The 19,452-nt window shown below is 35.4% G+C and overlaps 1 protein-coding gene and 2 long non-coding RNA genes across 4 annotated transcripts; 1 reads left to right on the forward strand and 2 right to left on the reverse strand.

The window, feature by feature from the left end:
- Positions 1–97: 97 nt before the first annotated feature.
- LOC125500643 lies at positions 98–3,534 on the reverse strand. Its single transcript, XR_007278068.1, has 3 exons — positions 2,527–3,534; positions 1,924–2,451; positions 98–1,847 (listed from the first exon to the last, which is right to left on the reverse strand). It is a non-coding gene; the product is annotated as an uncharacterized LOC125500643 (long non-coding RNA).
- A 1,935-nt stretch (positions 3,535–5,469) lies between these two features.
- LOC125500644 lies at positions 5,470–18,525 on the reverse strand. Of its 2 annotated transcripts, none has more exons than XR_007278069.1 (3): positions 17,333–18,525; positions 14,861–17,257; positions 5,470–5,753 (listed from the first exon to the last, which is right to left on the reverse strand). It is a non-coding gene; the product is annotated as an uncharacterized LOC125500644 (long non-coding RNA). The 2 variants fall into 2 exon arrangements; XR_007278070.1 differs by lacking the exon at positions 5,470–5,753 and having other exon boundaries at positions 14,904–16,653; positions 16,730–17,257.
- Positions 11,388–14,750, forward strand: LOC125500639 (SET and MYND domain-containing protein 4-like). Its single transcript, XM_048654120.1, has 7 exons — positions 11,388–11,664; positions 11,884–12,931; positions 13,019–13,299; positions 13,391–13,549; positions 13,672–13,815; positions 13,929–14,183; positions 14,259–14,750. Exons 1-7 carry the CDS (start codon positions 11,644–11,646, stop codon positions 14,262–14,264), a joined length of 1,914 nt encoding a protein of 637 aa, XP_048510077.1. The 5' UTR covers positions 11,388–11,643; the 3' UTR covers positions 14,265–14,750.
- Positions 18,526–19,452: the final 927 nt, after the last annotated feature.

Genomic DNA, 19,452 nt, shown 5'->3' on the forward strand with positions numbered 1-19,452 from the left:
AATAAAAAAAACGTGAACGAATTTATTAACAAATATGATAATTGGGCACAATACCTGCACTTCATGTTCATCGCTATGGACGATTACGCATCGGCGTATCAGACCCTTCGGTAGATTCGAGGATTTGGTTGATACGACTTCTTGATTGCATATTGCGACTCTCTTCGATCAGATACGCGACACTGAAATTACGGCAGTTAAATGCTACTTCCAAAGGAGTTTGCCCGGCGCGATATTTCGCGTACAAATCGGCACCATGGCTAATTAGATACCTATGAAAAAAAAATAGTAACAAAATGTAACGATACCAAAACACGCCTCACTGACAAAATTCTCACTCACAGGAGACCCCGCCAAGTGCCACCCACCAATTTTGATGAAACTTCGCACGATGAAAGAGTAACAAAAATAAACGGATACGTGTTTTGGCTTATCCGTAGACACTCAACCGTTTTCGAGAAAATTACGGTTGAAACATGGAAAATTTTGACGCCGCTTCATGAGTCCGCCCGCGCGCTATCGCCTCAAGCGTGTCGGCGGTGCAGCGGCTAACGCGACAGCTTCGAGATGTGACGCTCCGCGCTTGAGTCCTGATCAAAATTTTTTTTTTTTTTTTTCTCAAATTCTTCGTCAAAGTATGCTGCGCGAACGTTCCTTATTTTATTGATAAATACAAGGACGCTGTATTTAAATTACAATCATTACAATTATGCTACAGGGTATTGGGTTCAAAAATATTTGGAAATAACAAATGGATAGCAGCGAGTGGCTTAATTTTTATGTTAATTATTACATTATCTCCCGATTAATTCAACGATATGTAGCGCATTCGTCGGGATGGTACCTATCATAGCAACATTCAAAACATAAATATTCTCTGCACCAGGAGCAACGCGCGAAGGCACTTTGGCCGCAATCACAGTTCTGGGTGTGAACGTCGTCCGGAAACGCAATGTCGTTGACGTTATTGAAAACCTCGCGATCCGCCGATAATTTTGCGGCGAATCATGCGTACCGAATCATTTTTTCAAATGCTGGTGCCCGCAATTGATTGTGGACCAGGGAGTGTATTTTTATTGCGTCGCGTCTGCTTGTGATTTCTCTCCGCTGAGCAATCAGGACGGGGCAGTTTTGGAGACGTCGAATATAGTTTTTTACCAGTCCAAAATATTTCGTATTATTTTCTAAAAAAAAATGGCCTGTTGGCTACGGCTAGCGAGCCTACCTGAAAACCTACCCCGTAGCATAATTCAGAATAACGGACAGTTGCTTCGAAATGATGAATTGTAATTTAAATACAGCGTCCTTGTATTTATCAATAAAATAAGGAACGTTCGCGCAGCATACTTTGACGAAGAATTTGAGAAAAAAAAAAAAAAAAATTTTGATCAGGACTCAAGCGCGGAGCGTCACATCTCGAAGCTGTCGCGTTAGCCGCTGCACCGCCGACACGCTTGAGGCGATAGCGCGCGGGCGGACTCATGAAGCGGCGTCAAAATTTTCCATGTTTCAACCGTAATTTTCTCGAAATCGAAAACGGTTGAGCGTCTACGGATAAGCCAAAACACGTATCCGTTTATTTTTGTTACTCTTTCATCCTGCGAAGTTTTATCAAAATCGGTGGGTGGCACTTGGCGGGGTCTCCTTTCAGCTAATTCCAGATGTCCGTTAATCGCGACTAAATGTAGAGGCGTTTTCAATCCCATGGGATCTACGATATTTACAACCCTCTCCTGCCCAAATTAGAACCTTGATAGCTTCGAAGTTTGAAGTGCGACGCGCACTCAGAACCGCTTCTAGAAGAAGGCCCATACCAAGACCAATCGGGCGGCGGACCAGAGGACGCTCTGTTTCATTCAAAATCGAATAAATAAATAAAGAACCCATGCAGTAAAGTATTTATAAAATTTCAGCGAGTAATACCGGTTAGCTAAAAAGAGCCTCGCCATTGCTACGCAAGGCCTACGTAAAACGCTGATAGAAAGAGGGCTGTCGGAAAAAGCGTCGTAGACATTGATGCGATCACCAAATCTTATTAGCATTCTCGCACTTCCGACGTCCTTTTGAGTTGCTGCAAAATGCAGTGGATAACGGCCTAGGGTATCCGAACAATTTACTAATGCTCCTCGACGTAGTAGCCCGAGCATAATTACTCTGTGGCCGTACAGAACCCACAAATGCAAGGGGGTTGACCCTATATGAAACGACAATTATTGTCATTAATAAAAAAGAAAAACCAATGATCAACTTTAACGTTATGGAAAAGATGGAGAATTTCAGATATGTGTATAGTCTTTTCCTGCAGGTTGATAGGGCTTTTAGCATAGATATATCTATGCTTTTAGGCTGATTGTGAGTGCAGATGAGTATGATCAAGTCAATGTCACCATGTTCTACCGCCGCAAGAAGAGGAGTTATTCCATGTGATGTGCGATGATTAACAATAGCGCCCTGCAAAATAGCTTTTTTAGCCAGCCTGATATCGTGATTTATACAGGCGTGCATCAGTTTTTGATTTAACTGTACCTTCGTGAGATTTTCCCAAGCAAGTTTCTTTACATAGGCTGTAACGACAGCACTCTTCGTTGCCTTATCAGATGTCATTGTCAAACTTTTTCTGCTAGCACGACTCAGCTCCTAATTACAGCAAAAGCATGAGGGTTATTATGATGACCAAGAACCACAGCCTTTATATTGATGACAAATTATATAACAATAGAGCCTTCATCTACAAACGCGCTACTTTTATTACACTTCGTATCTGCGTAAATTTTTTAAGGTAGCTTTCTCGAGTGGATAAATTCTTGATATTTTCGTGCAAAATTTCGCTATGATAATTTAACACTGCACTATTATTTTTAATACAGGGAAAGTCGGATAGTGCATACATAGAATATGATTATTTATTGTTCGTCTCTCACCCTCATTACAGTTTAATGATCATACATTGATCGAACGAAAGCACCACTGATTGAAAAATATTTTCAAGATGAAGTTTCATACATTAGTAGAATACCGTGTGTGTGTGTGTATATATAATATATTGTATATTCGATGAGATTTTCCATATTATTATATGAAATAGTTATACACAAATGAGTTCATGAATATATATATGCATAGGCATAAATATATACAATATTTATATTTCTTTCTATCATATACGTATACTTATATGAATGACCATATATTATGACTAACGATATAAATAATATACATACATATCATGGGTATGCATACTCTACGTATAGGATAGTAATTGATTTTGTTTTCATTTTGCAACCGTAAGAGGAAGATATTATATAAGTGGGTATAATTTTTTTCATCCAATTCAATTCACCCGGTCACATCATAATTATCAGGTCTCGATTTATTTAACTAGCACTTTTACTCCTGGCTCAAAGAAATTTATCATCGTACTTTCCATAAAATAAAAAAGCTATAATATCTCGAGGTCCGATTACCTCATCTCACTTCAAGGACCCAATTTTTCTTTTGCCTCAATCAAATATTCTCCAATTGCATAAGAATTTTACAATCGAATGTTAAGATAGAAGATAGATAATTTGAAGCACATTTGAAGCGAGCCAAACACCGTATTACAATTATAATTATTAATCATTTCAGCAGTTGAGAATGATCTTTATCATATTCGCATATTAGAATTTGAAGACTTTTAACTTTATAGTTCCGATTGATAATGATAACTACACTCGAATCCTAAATTTTCCTTATTTTTCTGATTGAAATTTGTTCTAACAATGAGAAAATCAAACATATCGTTTCAATTTCGTCAAAATTTGGCTGTTGCATTCGCTTCCGTAAAGTCTGGCCGGTGAAGATTTCTAAAAAGTTTGATGCATTAGATGTGCTGGCGCTGAGAAATTGCTTAAAAAATTCACTTCCATTCTTTCTTTCTGAAAGATGATGTGTCTTCTTTTTATCTTTATCTCACAATGCAAAACTTCTTCTTGAAGATGTGATAAATTACTGGGATACAACCACTGAATCCCATCACCATTGTCACCAATGAAGGTGATGGGGCATTTCTTCAAGCTTTGACATGTGGCAAGGATAAAGCACAATATAAATGGGTTCATTGTGAATGGAATGTCTAGAAAAAAATACTCCTTTATCAATATCACTAAAGTTGGCCCCAAAATATTCGTAGTTGTTTTGAAGTGTCTATTTAATGTGACTAACATATGAACTAGTGCTGAATTTGCTGCCTCTGAATCATCGGACACACCAGTTCCGAGATCAGCAACTCCAAGAAAGTTCTGCCGTCATATTCAATATATTTTTTGTTATGCATTTCGTCGCTACTTGCATAGCAAATTGTAACTGCTCATTGTCTTTGTTATTTCTTTCGATAGATGTTGACATAATGTGGTTATATTGCAGATGGAAAATATTGAACAGACGCTAACGATCGAAGGTAATACAATTTTGAACAATCTATAAGTATAACAATATCGTAAGAATGCAAATCTTGACGGATAAAAATCTATATAAATCCGCATCATTATACAAACGTTACCTGGTCTGATAATGAAAATTTCAAAATAAATCAAATTACGGAAATAAAATTACAGACGACGTATGGGATTTTATGCTGTGCGAGCGGGCGGAACTCGTGGAAAAGAGAGAGGAAGAAAAAGAAACGGAGGTGAGAGTGAAGGTGAAGAGAGAAATAGAGGAAAAAGGAAAGGAAAAAAAAGAAGAGAAGAAAGAATAAAAAATATAAGAAATGAAGGAAAAAAGAGAGCAGAAAAATATAAAAAGAAAAAAGAATAAGAAAAAAAAATAATGTTCAGTTATAAATTATCAAAAAAGATAGATGAACAAAAAAAATTAGAATATAATAAAAATAATTCGGAATAAATTCATAACGGTTATGTGCTGCATTATTCACAATTTTATGAATAAACATCTGAAAGATCCGTACTATTTCAAATTAGCCTCATGATTGATCGATCTGAACTATGCGGAAATCAAATGTTGCTTCCAATTTCGAGACTGACACAAGGTGCATTCCGAAATATACTTTCAGTACTGCAAGTACTGGTAACCGCGTTCCGAAGCCACGCGGCAGTTTACTGTCGCCAGTCAGTTACAGCAAACATAGGTTTGCTCTTGTATAAGAAATCTTCAAAAAGAAATAGAATTCATTACGACAAAGCAAGCGCGAAGCGCGAGCATCAGAGGCGCGAAGCGCCGACCGCGGCGGGGTTGGCGCGCGAGGCGCGCAGGAGCGAAGTCCCTAGTAGTATGAAACATTCCTATTACACGTACCTGTGAAAAGTAATATCTGGATGAGAGCCAGAATGCGATTTAAAATGTATGACCTGTTTAATTTTTTTTTGTTCTTCCAGAAGGTATCACTCACGTCATGCCCCTAATAAACTGTTAATTTTCTTTTTCTGGGATTATTACTTAATTCATTATTTTCATGTAAAGTACTACGTGTAAGAGGAGATTTATTGTACTGTATTTTCTCTTCAGGTATGATTTTGGTTTAATTTAGGAGTTCTTATTATATGTGTGTTTATTTTGTACATTTATTATATTATTGTTTGCTTTCCCCTTAATTTCTTTTTCGTAAATGGTTCGTGCAGTCAGCTGTTTCTAGAAGGGTGTCAGCTCCTGATCCTTGTTGGTGTGCAGCAACTACTTCCTTCATGTCAGATTTCTTCATTCGTAGGAATCAGGTCAAGTTCATGATGCACAGAGGGAGGTCAATTATGGGTCAGCTACACAGACAAGAAAATTATTTTACTTAGATTTACATGTTGTAACGGGTGTAATAGAAAGAAAGAAGAGAGAGAAAGAATAAGAAGAATGGTGGGGAAGGAAGGTGGATTTTGGACATTGGACAATAAGCTAATGGTGAGAATGACATAAGGTGTTAAGACGTAAGGGAGTCGAGCTCGCTCAGAAATCGATCACTCAAATTTTAATATACCGACGTAAACAACAGTTATAAATCCTATTACATAGATGAAACAAGAAGTACAATCGAAATTCACTACGATATTATACAACAACTGCCCATGTACGTTCGAGATTTATTAGCAACTGTAGAATTAGAAAATATGGATAAAATACTTCAAGTATTAATTAACTTAGATATAAATGAGCAAAATAGGGATAAAATTGAAAAGCAAAATAATAATTCGTATCTCCCCGTTCGAAATTCAAGTACCTATTATAGAAGTAATAATATAAGACAATACAATAATAGCTCATATCCGAATCAACAACAAAGACATTCAAATAGGGTAGGTCAAATCAGTAACGATGTATGCATTGACACAAGCATACCACCACCTCCAATACCTTTTCGAAACTATAATAACGAAATGCCATCATCATCGGCTAGTTCTTTAAACTAGGAAGCAACGCGATAAAAATAGGTCCGTCATCGCGTTGGGATTTTCATGATTTCATTTCGGACCTTAATAAAGATGTTAACTACGATAATAATCATGTGTCGAAAGAACCAGATTCAATGCAGACAGTAACCGTACAATTGAAAATTAAAATATTAGAAAAAAATGTTTCTGCGATAGTCGATTCCGGGAGTCAAGTATCGTGTATCTCGCAAATTTTTTTTAACAAATTATCTGAAAATCGTATACTTAATACACTGCCAGTAAATAATATCCATATTTCGACTGCAGTAAAAAACAAAAGCGTCAAAGTAAAAGAACAAGTATTATTACAAATTTATATTAATCATTACATAGAATATCATGCATTTCTTGTAATTCCTAACTTATCAACTGATATCATATTTGGTCACGATTGGTTAGTAAAAAATAAAGTAAAATTAGATTATAACAACGAGAGTATTAAGATTAAGAATATGACTGTCGACCGGGATTCGGTGTCATTCGGTCGAGCCTGGTTGGAAAGAATATTATCAAATAACAAAGAAGCTACATGTTTATATATAATGAAAAGAAGTAATCACAATTCTCATATAAATAAAAATAAAAATCACATACATACAGTAACCACTATCGATAACATAGATGAACTGACAAGCAACGACAGAGTTGTGACTCTTGAAAATGATGAAAATAATAATGAACACTATGATGTGAATAATAATGATACTATTAAAAATAATAATAAAAGTACTATTATAGATGATGATGAAATTGATATACGAAATGATTATGTAACAAATATTGAAATGAGTGACGAGTTACCAAGTAACGATAATGACAATAATCAAAAATGTGATAAAATCTTAGAGAACGAACAAAAAGAAAATAATTTTTTCACCCAAGTTCGAACGATCGCGAGTAATCTAATGACGTTGAGTTTTGATCAGCAGAAAATATTCATTGAGACATTATCTAAATTTGAAAACTTATTTCCACCCAAAAATGAACCTGCGGGACAATATAAACATGAAATCAAGTTATTATCAAATAAGCCTATTTTCAGAAAACCGTATCCAATCCCCATTTCGTTGAGAAAAGCGGTTGACAATGAAATTCAAGAAATGTTAAACGCTGGTATTATTGAAAGATCTGTAAGCCCGTATTGTAGCCCATTAAGAATCGTAAAAAAAAAAGATAACCGTGTAAGAATTTGTTTAGATGCTAGATATTTGAACCAAGTTGTGGAATCAGATAATGAAGCTCCACCGTTAATTTCAGAAATATTACAAAAATATCATAATGTTAAATATATGTCGTTAACAGATTTAGCGAATGGTTATTGGCAAATTGAATTAGAACAAAAATCACGTCCATTTACAGCCTTTTTGCATGGATCAAACTTGTACCAATTTTGCCGCATTCCCTTTGGACTTAAGACTGCTGGGAGTGGATTTGTAAGAGCATTAAATTTGATATTGGGTAAAGAATTTGAATCTTTCTCAACATATTATATTGATGATCTCCTAATCACATCAACTAATTTTGAAGAACATATGAAACACATCGAACTATTATTTGACAAGTTGCAAAAGAACAATGTTACATTGAAATTATCAAAATCACTCTTTTTCAAATCAGAAGTACCATTTCTGGGATTCATATTATCTACACAGGGTATCCGACCTAACCCGGACAAATTGCAAATTATTCAAAATTTTGAAAACCCTAAAAATTTAAAACAGTTGCAGCAATTTATAGGTGTATGCAATTACTACCGTCAATTTAGTATTAAACATTCTAATTTCATCCATCCTTTTCGAAATTTATTAAGTAATAAGAAACCGTGGTTGTGGACTGATAATCACTCTAAAGCATTTCAAAATTTGAAAAATAATTTCGTAAACAGTGTAACATTAAGTCACATTATACCAGGCAAGCCATACAAAATACAAACAGATGCTAGCGATAAAGGAATCAGTGGAATTATATATCAAATCTTCGAAGATAATTGCTATATAATATCAATCGTTAGTAGATGCCTATCAATACATGAAAAAAACTATACAACTACTGAAAAAGAACTCCTCGCAATTGTGTATTCATTGACTAAATTTAAAATATATTTATTTGGCCAAAAATTCGAAATCATAACAGATCACAAGGCTTTGATATTTTTGAATAATACTTCTTTTCAAAATTCAAGACTTCTAAGATGGTCTCTCTGGCTACAACAATTTGATTTTCAAGTGAAACATTGTCAAGGAAAAGACAACGTTATTGCTGATTTTCTGAGTAGAAATCCTGATAGTAGATTTCACCAAGAAGATAATGTCAAACAAGTGATTATTTCAAAAATTCTCAAAGATACTCTTTGTTCATCTGTTACAACATATTCAATATTGAATTTAATTAAAGAATATACTATTTTGGACTCTGAATTAATCAAACAATTTAAAAACATAAGTCATCTTCAAAAGAATGATACGCTTTTACAAGATTATTTCGAAAATAATGAACTTAATAAATACGAAAAATATAAAATTCATCACGGAGTGTTATTTTATCAAGATAAAGAAGAAACAAATGCCAGACTCGTTTTACCTGATAGTCTAACATGTGCAGTAATAGATAAGGCACATTCCAAATTAGGACACGTAGGAGTGTATAAAACAACCCACTATCTAAAAATTTATTTTTATTGGAAAGGAATGAACCGGGATATTAAAAAATTTGTGATTTCGTGTGACTTGTGTCAACGAGTAAAACATTTATCTCTGTCAATGGAAGGTCAATACCAAATGATAAAATCTAACAATCCACTAGACTTGGTAACAGTTGATTATTATGGTCCACTGCAAAAATCAGTTTCAGGTGTGCAATATATATTTGTAGTAATAGACTCCTTTTCGAAACTTGTCAAATTATATCCGATTAAAAAAGCAAACACTTCAATTTCCTTACATAAAATTATAAATGATTTTATTCCAAATGTAGGTAAACCAAAGTGTATACTATCAGATAATGGTACGCAGTTTACGTCACCAAATTGGAAAAATTCACTGGAAAAACTAAATATTCGAGTTTCGTACTCTTCCATACGCCATCCACAATCCAATCCCACAGAAAGATGTATGAGAGAACTAGGCCGGCTATTTAGAACTTTATGCGCTGAGAGTCATACGAAATGGGCAAAATTTGTAAAAGAAATCGAAGCAATTTTAAATATAACAACTCATCATTCAACTGGCCTAATACCATATGAGCTACATTACAATAAACTACCAACCGAAAAAATTAGGAAAATAATTAAATTCCCAGAAACAGTAAATATAGATCACCAGGTTAAAATTTTATTAGCTAGAGAAAGATTATTGAATCAGTTCAATAGACGAAAAAACAATCAAAAAAGTATTTCAAAAGTAAATTTAGGTGTAGGAGATTTGGTTTTACTTAAAGTACCCCAACAATCAGACGCGTTTAAAAAAGTTACTAAAAAATTTTTTCATTTATTCTACGGTCCGTATCGTATATTGAAACAGATTAACGAAAATGCTTTTGTATTAGTAGACCCAAACGATTCCACTAAAATAACAGGAACATATAATAGAATAAGTCTACGTAAATATAATCAACCTGTCATGGATATCAAATGATGAGACGAAATGACTTTTAAAAAAAAAAAAAAAAAAAAAAAAAAGCGACTTAAGGTTGAATTGTTAAAACTTGTATACGTAAATAACTAAATTACTTGACGTAGATATTGTTAGTAATCTGAATAACAAATGATATGACGAGATGAAAATAGTATAAGATGTATGGTTGTAATAGAATTAAGACGCATGAAAATGAAAACAAAAACAAAAACAAAAGGTCGAGAGTATAAAACACACAATTTAAGTTTATTTCATAAACATTTTCAATGTCCATAAAATAAAAGGGGGATAATGTAACGGGTGTAATAGAAAGAAAGAAGAGAGAGAAAGAATAAGAAGAATGGTGGGGAAGGAAGGTGGATTTTGGACATTGGACAATAAGCTAATGGTGAGAAAGACATAAGGTGTTAAGACGTAAGGGGGTCGAGCTCGCTCAGAAATCGATCACTCAAATTTTAATATACCGACGTAAACAACAGTTATAAATCCTATTACATAGATTAAACAAGAAGTACAATCGTAATTCACTACGATATTATACAACAACTGCCCATGTACGTTCGAGATTTATTAGCAACTGTAGAATTAGAAAATATGGATAAAATACTTCAAGTATTAATTAACTTAGATATAAATAAGCAAAATAGGGATAAAATTGAAAAGCAAAATAATAATTCGTATCTCCCCGTTCGAAATTCAAGTACCTATTATAGAAGTAATAATATAAGACAATACAATAATAGCTCATATCCGAATCAACAACAAAGACATTCAAATAGGGTAGGTCAAATCAGTAACGATGTATGCATTGACACAAGCATACCACCACCTCCAATACCTTTTCGAAACTATAATAACGAAATGCCATCATCATCGGCTAGTTCTTTAAACTAGGAAGCAACGCGATAAAAATATCTGATAAGAAAGTTTAACAAATGGGTCCGGAGATTCGACCTCTAAATTATTTTCTTGCTCCGGAGTCGAAGCTCTTATTGTCTTTTTATTAGAGAGTTCGTGAGTATTGTAGAGCTGACGCGAATATATTGGAGTCCTCGATAAGAATGTTATGTTAGGAAAGAAATTTCTCCTTAACTAAGTTTTTAGGTTCTTTGAAGTCTATTCTAAGTTTGGTCTCTGTTACATTATGCACTATGTCTGCATGAGATGGGTGAATAATAAGTTGTTAACAGATGGTATAATAATTAGCTCCGTTGGTTGAGTATAATAGCGTTTTTCCATGGGTGAACTAGTGCGCACTCGTTACTCAACGGTTATGCACGCAACGAGTGGAGCGTGTTTCTGTGGCCAAACGGGAGCGCGCCGTGTGGATGCCGTGTGCACGGCATAATCAACATTCCTATCATTGTTGTGAGTAACTATACCGTTGACTCAACGGACGTTACGGATCAGCTTTCGATAGCGTTGGTCAGCAAGTCTGAATTTGTTGGTTTAGTCGTACTTTGAGGCGATCAGAGAATGAGCGTCGAACAAAAACCATAAGAACACCACATGAAAAGTTACGGTATATACATCAATTATCAAATATCAATTTGCAAATGCATACACTTTTCAACAACAGACATTAGCAAATTGTAATGGCACAAAGTCTTTGCAGAGTAAGTCTCCAGTTTTATAATTCCACGTCTATCTAATTGTCACTTTCAAACCACAGCTCATTTAGAAATTGCAATGATTGTTCCAAAAACAATGCATAATTGGTATACGAATGATTGTTATGCGAATGCTACACGCTGTATATTCTCAAAAGTTTTGCTAATTAAATACTGATGAACACTTGGATATACTTATCTTTAAAATTTGTTTTACTATTTCAGATGGAAGCCTTCTTGCTAGATTTGAATCGTAAGATTCTGGCTAGAACAAATAATCAAGAGCTGCTCATTGAATTTAGCCAAATGCAGAATGATGAAGAACGAGTAATATTTGCTTTGCAAAGAATGATAAAGTATAAAATGAACCTTAATTATGAATCATTGCATAAGAATTCTGAAAAGTCGATACAACTAAAAGCACAGGGAAATAAATTATTTATCGGTGGGTGGGATTATAAAGCAGTTGTGAAATACACTGAAAGCATAGCGTATGCAACAAAGTCATCCGAAGAACTGGCTTTGACTTATGCAAATAGATCTGCAGCACTCTTTAGAATTGAGAAATACCAAGACTGCATAAATGACATTGATAGAGCTTTGAGCTTGGTATACCCAGATAAATTAAAAATAAAATTATATGAACGTAAAGGACTCTGTCTCACAGCATTGGGTAAGCCTGATGCAGAAGCATCATTTAAGAAAGCTCTGGAGTGGCTTGACAAAATGTCTTTGGATGAAGACAAAACAAAGAAATTGAAAATTCAGCTGAACAAATTTATTTCGGCCCCGTGCGTAAATGTTGAAATACAGGCAGAGTCAGCAAAATATGAATTACCTGAGTTTGAAACTCCGAATTCAGAAGTCCCATGCGCTTCAGATGCAGTTGTAATAAAATATACGCCTGAATTGGGCAGGCATGTTGTTGCCACTCGCAAGATCAGACCAGGAGAAATTTTAGCAGCAGAAAAACCATTTGCTATGTTTCTCATGCCTGAAAACGTTTACACACACTGTTCCAAGTGTTTGCAAGTTTCTATGGCCATGACTCCATGCAATTATTGCGTTAATGCTATGTATTGTTCACAAGCTTGTAAAGAACAGGCCTGGGAGGAGTATCATGAAATTGAGTGCGCCATTATTGGGCCTTTACTAATGTCAGGGTTCAACATGTTGGGGCTATTTAGTATGAGGCTAGCCATCCTGGCGACTCAGAAAGGAAAATATTTGGACAAACTGAAAAAACAACTTGAAGAAATTGATAACCATAAAGGTATTACTACAATGAATTACTTAGATCACCTGTTGGTTCAACGAACCCATTATTCAGGTGTACGATCTTGATTATACATACTTGTAGATCCACGCACGAAGGGATTTTCTGCTGATGGAAAGTTGCACAGTGATCAATATGGCAGTATTTATAGTCTGGTGACTAATACTCAAAAACGTTCAGCCCAGGATCTCTTGGATAGAGCATTCAAAGCAGCTTATATCACATACATATTGAGTCGTGAAAGTAATATATTTGGCGAAAAATTGATGCTTGATTGTGATGTATTAGCAAAAAATGCAGCAGCTACATTTGTGGGTGGGCTGATACTAAAGCATCAGCAAATAATTCCCAGCAACGTTCGTGTGGTATAACTCATGAGTGCTATAACTACATTCATGCTCCTGCTTTATGTGTGTATTTCTTCCATTTTTATTTTGTTTTTCCAATAATCTACAGTTTTCGGAGCTTCGTGGTGTAGAAGATTATGAGAATGGAGCTGCAGCAATGCCATTTTATAGTCTTTTTAATCATAGCTGTGACTCAAGTGTGACGAGGAGCGTGCAGAAAGATCATATAATTCTCTATGCTATGTACCCGATTGAGAAAGGTGAACAGGTAATTGTAAATTATTTATTGATTTCAATCAGACTGGATCATCTCAATGGTATAGTAGACATTGGATACTGTGCAAAATTTGTTTTATAATTTGTTTACATTCTATGTAAAATGTTTTCTAGATATATGACAATTATGGAGTTCACTATGCTCTGTCCGAGAGGAGTAAACGGCAGAAAAAACTACTCGAACAATTCTACTTCAAGTGCAATTGCGAACCCTGCACCAACGATTGGCCTGTTTATAACAAAATTCGTAGTTATCAGGTAAATTTGACCATACTTATAGGTGCTAGTGATTTATCATTGACCATTTGACATAAAATAAAACACAGCGATAACTTATTTAGACGTTATTTAAAATACCATTTGTGTTTCAGGCACAACTGCTCACACAACACGTGAAAAATAGGCTAAAACAAATCCTTCGAAACCATACCAGATATATCGATCTTGCCTATGAAAGGAAAACAGATCAGGACCCTAATATGTTGAATAATCTATTGAGGATGATTGAGGAAGTTTATGAGCTTGTGAAGAGACCTTGTGTCGAATTGAATAACGTTGTGGAGACAGTTAAGCATTACTACGCTTTACAAGGGAAAAGATTTGATGTACCACTCAAACCGTACGAGGTAAATAATTTATATATTATGCACTCCCATGCCTTGCTCAGATCAAAGTACTTAATTTATTATTTGTTTTTTCAGAAGTGATACTGATAGTATCATTGGTAGTGGATTTTTCTCTCGATATTCAGACTACGATGCTAACTTTTCCGCTAATCTTTGTGAAAAGATTCAAAACATGACAAAACAAAACAAACCGTACAAATACTATTATATGTTTTCAAGTAGCTAACTATTATCGAGAATCTAAGTTCATTTTATCACTAAAAAATTATTTTAAGAACTTTAAACACCTTACTGTAAAATACAATGATCATCGACAATAGGTTTTAGTAATCACCTGATATACTGAAACTCAATAAGATTAATGTCACACGTCGTATCAAGAACAACATTAAGATGTTAAAGAAGTAAGATTGTTTTATACAAATCTTCTTCTAAGTTCAATTTTTATACTCTCAACTATGTTCCTTCCATTGAAGCATATCCACCAAAAGAGATACGCTTTATACTGTTGTTAAAAGTATTACTTGTTTTTAAATTTTGTCTTAATAAAATCTAACTACAAATATACGTGGCCCACATTGAATTCTAACTCTGCAAATCCTTCCCGAACTACTTCAATTCCAAATAAAAAAAACGTGAACGAATTTATTAACAAATATGATAATTGGGCACAATACCTGCACTTCATGTTCATCGCTATGGACGATTACGCATCGGCGTATCAGACCCTTCGGTAGATTCGAGGATTTGGTTGATACGACTTCTTGATTGCATATTGCGACTCTCTTCGATCAGATACGCGACACTGAAATTACGGCAGTTAAATGCTACTTCCAAAGGAGTTTGCCCGGCGCGATATTTCGCGTACAAATCGGCACCATGGCTAATTAGATACCTATGAAAAAAAAATAGTAACAAAATGTAACGATACCAAAACACGCCTCACTGACAAAATTCTCACTCACAGGAGACCCCGCCAAGTGCCACCCACCAATTTTGATGAAACTTCGCACGATGAAAGAGTAACAAAAATAAACGGATACGTGTTTTGGCTTATCCGTAGACACTCAACCGTTTTCGAGAAAATTACGGTTGAAACATGGAAAATTTTGACGCCGCTTCATGAGTCCGCCCGCGCGCTATCGCCTCAAGCGTGTCGGCGGTGCAGCGGCTAACGCGACAGCTTCGAGATGTGACGCTCCGCGCTTGAGTCCTGATCAAAATTTTTTTTTTTTTTTTTCTCAAATTCTTCGTCAAAGTATGCTGCGCGAACGTTCCTTATTTTATTGATAAATACAAGGACGCTGTATTTAAATTACAATCATTACAATTATGCTACAGGGTATTGGGTTCAAAAATATTTGGAAATAACAAATGGATAGCAGCGAGTGGCTTAATTTTTATGTTAATTATTACATTATCTCCCGATTAATTCAACGATATGTAGCGCATTCGTCGGGATGGTACCTATCATAGCAACATTCAAAACATAAATATTCTCTGCACCAGGAGCAACGCGCGAAGGCACTTTGGCCGCAATCACAGTTCTGGGTGTGAACGTCGTCCGGAAACGCAATGTCGTTGACGTTATTGAAAACCTCGCGATCCGCCGATAATTTTGCGGCGAATCATGCGTACCGAATCATTTTTTCAAATGCTGGTGCCCGCAATTGATTGTGGACCAGGGAGTGTATTTTTATTGCGTCGCGTCTGCTTGTGATTTCTCTCCGCTGAGCAATCAGGACGGGGCAGTTTTGGAGACGTCGAATATAGTTTTTTACCAGTCCAAAATATTTCGTATTATTTTCTAAAAAAAAATGGCCTGTTGGCTACGGCTAGCGAGCCTACCTGAAAACCTACCCCGTAGCATAATTCAGAATAACGGACAGTTGCTTCGAAATGATGAATTGTAATTTAAATACAGCGTCCTTGTATTTATCAATAAAATAAGGAACGTTCGCGCAGCATACTTTGACGAAGAATTTGAGAAAAAAAAAAAAAAAAATTTTGATCAGGACTCAAGCGCGGAGCGTCACATCTCGAAGCTGTCGCGTTAGCCGCTGCACCGCCGACACGCTTGAGGCGATAGCGCGCGGGCGGACTCATGAAGCGGCGTCAAAATTTTCCATGTTTCAACCGTAATTTTCTCGAAATCGAAAACGGTTGAGCGTCTACGGATAAGCCAAAACACGTATCCGTTTATTTTTGTTACTCTTTCATCCTGCGAAGTTTTATCAAAATCGGTGGGTGGCACTTGGCGGGGTCTCCTTTCAGCTAATTCCAGATGTCCGTTAATCGCGACTAAATGTAGAGGCGTTTTCAATCCCATGGGATCTACGATATTTACAACCCTCTCCTGCCCAAATTAGAACCTTGATAGCTTCGAAGTTTGAAGTGCGACGCGCACTCAGAACCGCTTCTAGAAGAAGGCCCATACCAAGACCAATCGGGCGGCGGACCAGAGGACGCTCTGTTTCATTCAAAATCGAATAAATAAATAAAGAACCCATGCAGTAAAGTATTTATAAAATTTCAGCGAGTAATACCGGTTAGCTAAAAAGAGCCTCGCCATTGCTACGCAAGGCCTACGTAAAACGCTGATAGAAAGAGGGCTGTCGGAAAAAGCGTCGTAGACATTGATGCGATCACCAAATCTTATTAGCATTCTCGCACTTCCGACGTCCTTTTGAGTTGCTGCAAAATGCAGTGGATAACGGCCTAGGGTATCCGAACAATTTACTAATGCTCCTCGACGTAGTAGCCCGAGCATAATTACTCTGTGGCCGTACAGAACCCACAAATGCAAGGGGGTTGACCCTATATGAAACGACAATTATTGTCATTAATAAAAAAGAAAAACCAATGATCAACTTTAACGTTATGGAAAAGATGGAGAATTTCAGATATGTGTATAGTCTTTTCCTGCAGGTTGATAGGGCTTTTAGCATAGATATATCTATGCTTTTAGGCTGATTGTGAGTGCAGATGAGTATGATCAAGTCAATGTCACCATGTTCTACCGCCGCAAGAAGAGGAGTTATTCCATGTGATGTGCGATGATTAACAATAGCGCCCTGCAAAATAGCTTTTTTAGCCAGCCTGATATCGTGATTTATACAGGCGTGCATCAGTTTTTGATTTAACTGTACCTTCGTGAGATTTTCCCAAGCAAGTTTCTTTACATAGGCTGTAACGACAGCACTCTTCGTTGCCTTATCAGATGTCATTGTCAAACTTTTTCTGCTAGCACGACTCAGCTCCTAATTACAGCAAAAGCATGAGGGTTATTATGATGACCAAGAACCACAGCCTTTATATTGATGACAAATTATATAACAATAGAGCCTTCATCTACAAACGCGCTACTTTTATTACACTTCGTATCTGCGTAAATTTTTTAAGGTAGCTTTCTCGAGTGGATAAATTCTTGATATTTTCGTGCAAAATTTCGCTATGATAATTTAACACTGCACTATTATTTTTAATACAGGGAAAGTCGGATAGTGCATACATAGAATATGATTATTTATTGTTCGTCTCTCACCCTCATTACAGTTTAATGATCATACATTGATCGAACGAAAGCACCACTGATTGAAAAATATTTTCAAGATGAAGTTTCATACATTAGTAGAATACCGTGTGTGTGTGTGTATATATAATATATTGTATATTCGATGAGATTTTCCATATTATTATATGAAATAGTTATACACAAATGAGTTCATGAATATATATATGCATAGGCATAAATATATACAATATTTATATTTCTTTCTATCATATACGTATACTTATATGAATGACCATATATTATGACTAACGATATAAATAATATACATACATATCATGGGTATGCATACTCTACGTATAGGATAGTAATTGATTTTGTTTTCATTTTGCAACCGTAAGAGGAAGATATTATATAAGTGGGTATAATTTTTTTCATCCAATTCAATTCACCCGGTCACATCATAATTATCAGGTCTCGATTTATTTAACTAGCACTTTTACTCCTGGCTCAAAGAAATTTATCATCGTACTTTCCATAAAATAAAAAAGCTATAATATCTCGAGGTCCGATTACCTCATCTCACTTCAAGGACCCAATTTTTCTTTTGCCTCAATCAAATATTCTCCAATTGCATAAGAATTTTACAATCGAATGTTAAGATAGAAGATAGATAATTTGAAGCACATTTGAAGCGAGCCAAACACCGTATTACAATTATAATTATTAATCATTTCAGCAGTTGAGAATGATCTTTATCATATTCGCATATTAGAATTTGAAGACTTTTAACTTTATAGTTCCGATTGATAATGATAACTACACTCGAATCCTAAATTTTCCTTATTTTTCTGATTGAAATTTGTTCTAACAATGAGAAAATCAAACATATCGTTTCAATTTCGTCAAAATTTGGCTGTTGCATTCGCTTCCGTAAAGTCTGGCCGGTGAAGATTTCTAAAAAGTTTGATGCATTAGATGTGCTGGCGCTGAGAAATTGCTTAAAAAATTCACTTCCATTCTTTCTTTCTGAAAGATGATGTGTCTTCTTTTTATCTTTATCTCACAATGCAAAACTTCTTCTTGAAGATGTGATAAATTACTGGGATACAACCACTGAATCCCATCACCATTGTCACCAATGAAGGTGATGGGGCATTTCTTCAAGCTTTGACATGTGGCAAGGATAAAGCACAATATAAATGGGTTCATTGTGAATGGAATGTCTAGAAAAAAATACTCCTTTATCAATATCACTAAAGTTGGCCCCAAAATATTCGTAGTTGTTTTGAAGTGTCTATTTAATGTGACTAACATATGAACTAGTGCTGAATTTGCTGCCTCTGAATCATCGGACACACCAGTTCCGAGATCAGCAACTCCAAGAAAGTTCTGCCGTCATATTCAATATATTTTTTGTTATGCATTTCGTCGCTACTTGCATAGCAAATTGTAACTGCTCATTGTCTTTGTTATTTCTTTCGATAGATGTTGACATAATGTGGTTATATTGCAGATGGAAAATATTGAACAGACGCTAACGATCGAAGGTAATACAATTTTGAACAATCTATAAGTATAACAATATCGTAAGAATGCAAATCTTGACGGATAAAAATCTATATAAATCCGCATCATTATACAAACGTTACCTGGTCTGATAATGAAAATTTCAAAATAAATCAAATTACGGAAATAAAATTACAGACGACGTATGGGATTTTATGCTGTGCGAGCGGGCGGAACTCGTGGAAAAGA

This window comes from Athalia rosae, chromosome 4, assembly GCF_917208135.1.
Source record: "Athalia rosae chromosome 4, iyAthRosa1.1, whole genome shotgun sequence".
Lineage (NCBI taxonomy): Eukaryota > Metazoa > Arthropoda > Insecta > Hymenoptera > Athaliidae > Athalia > Athalia rosae.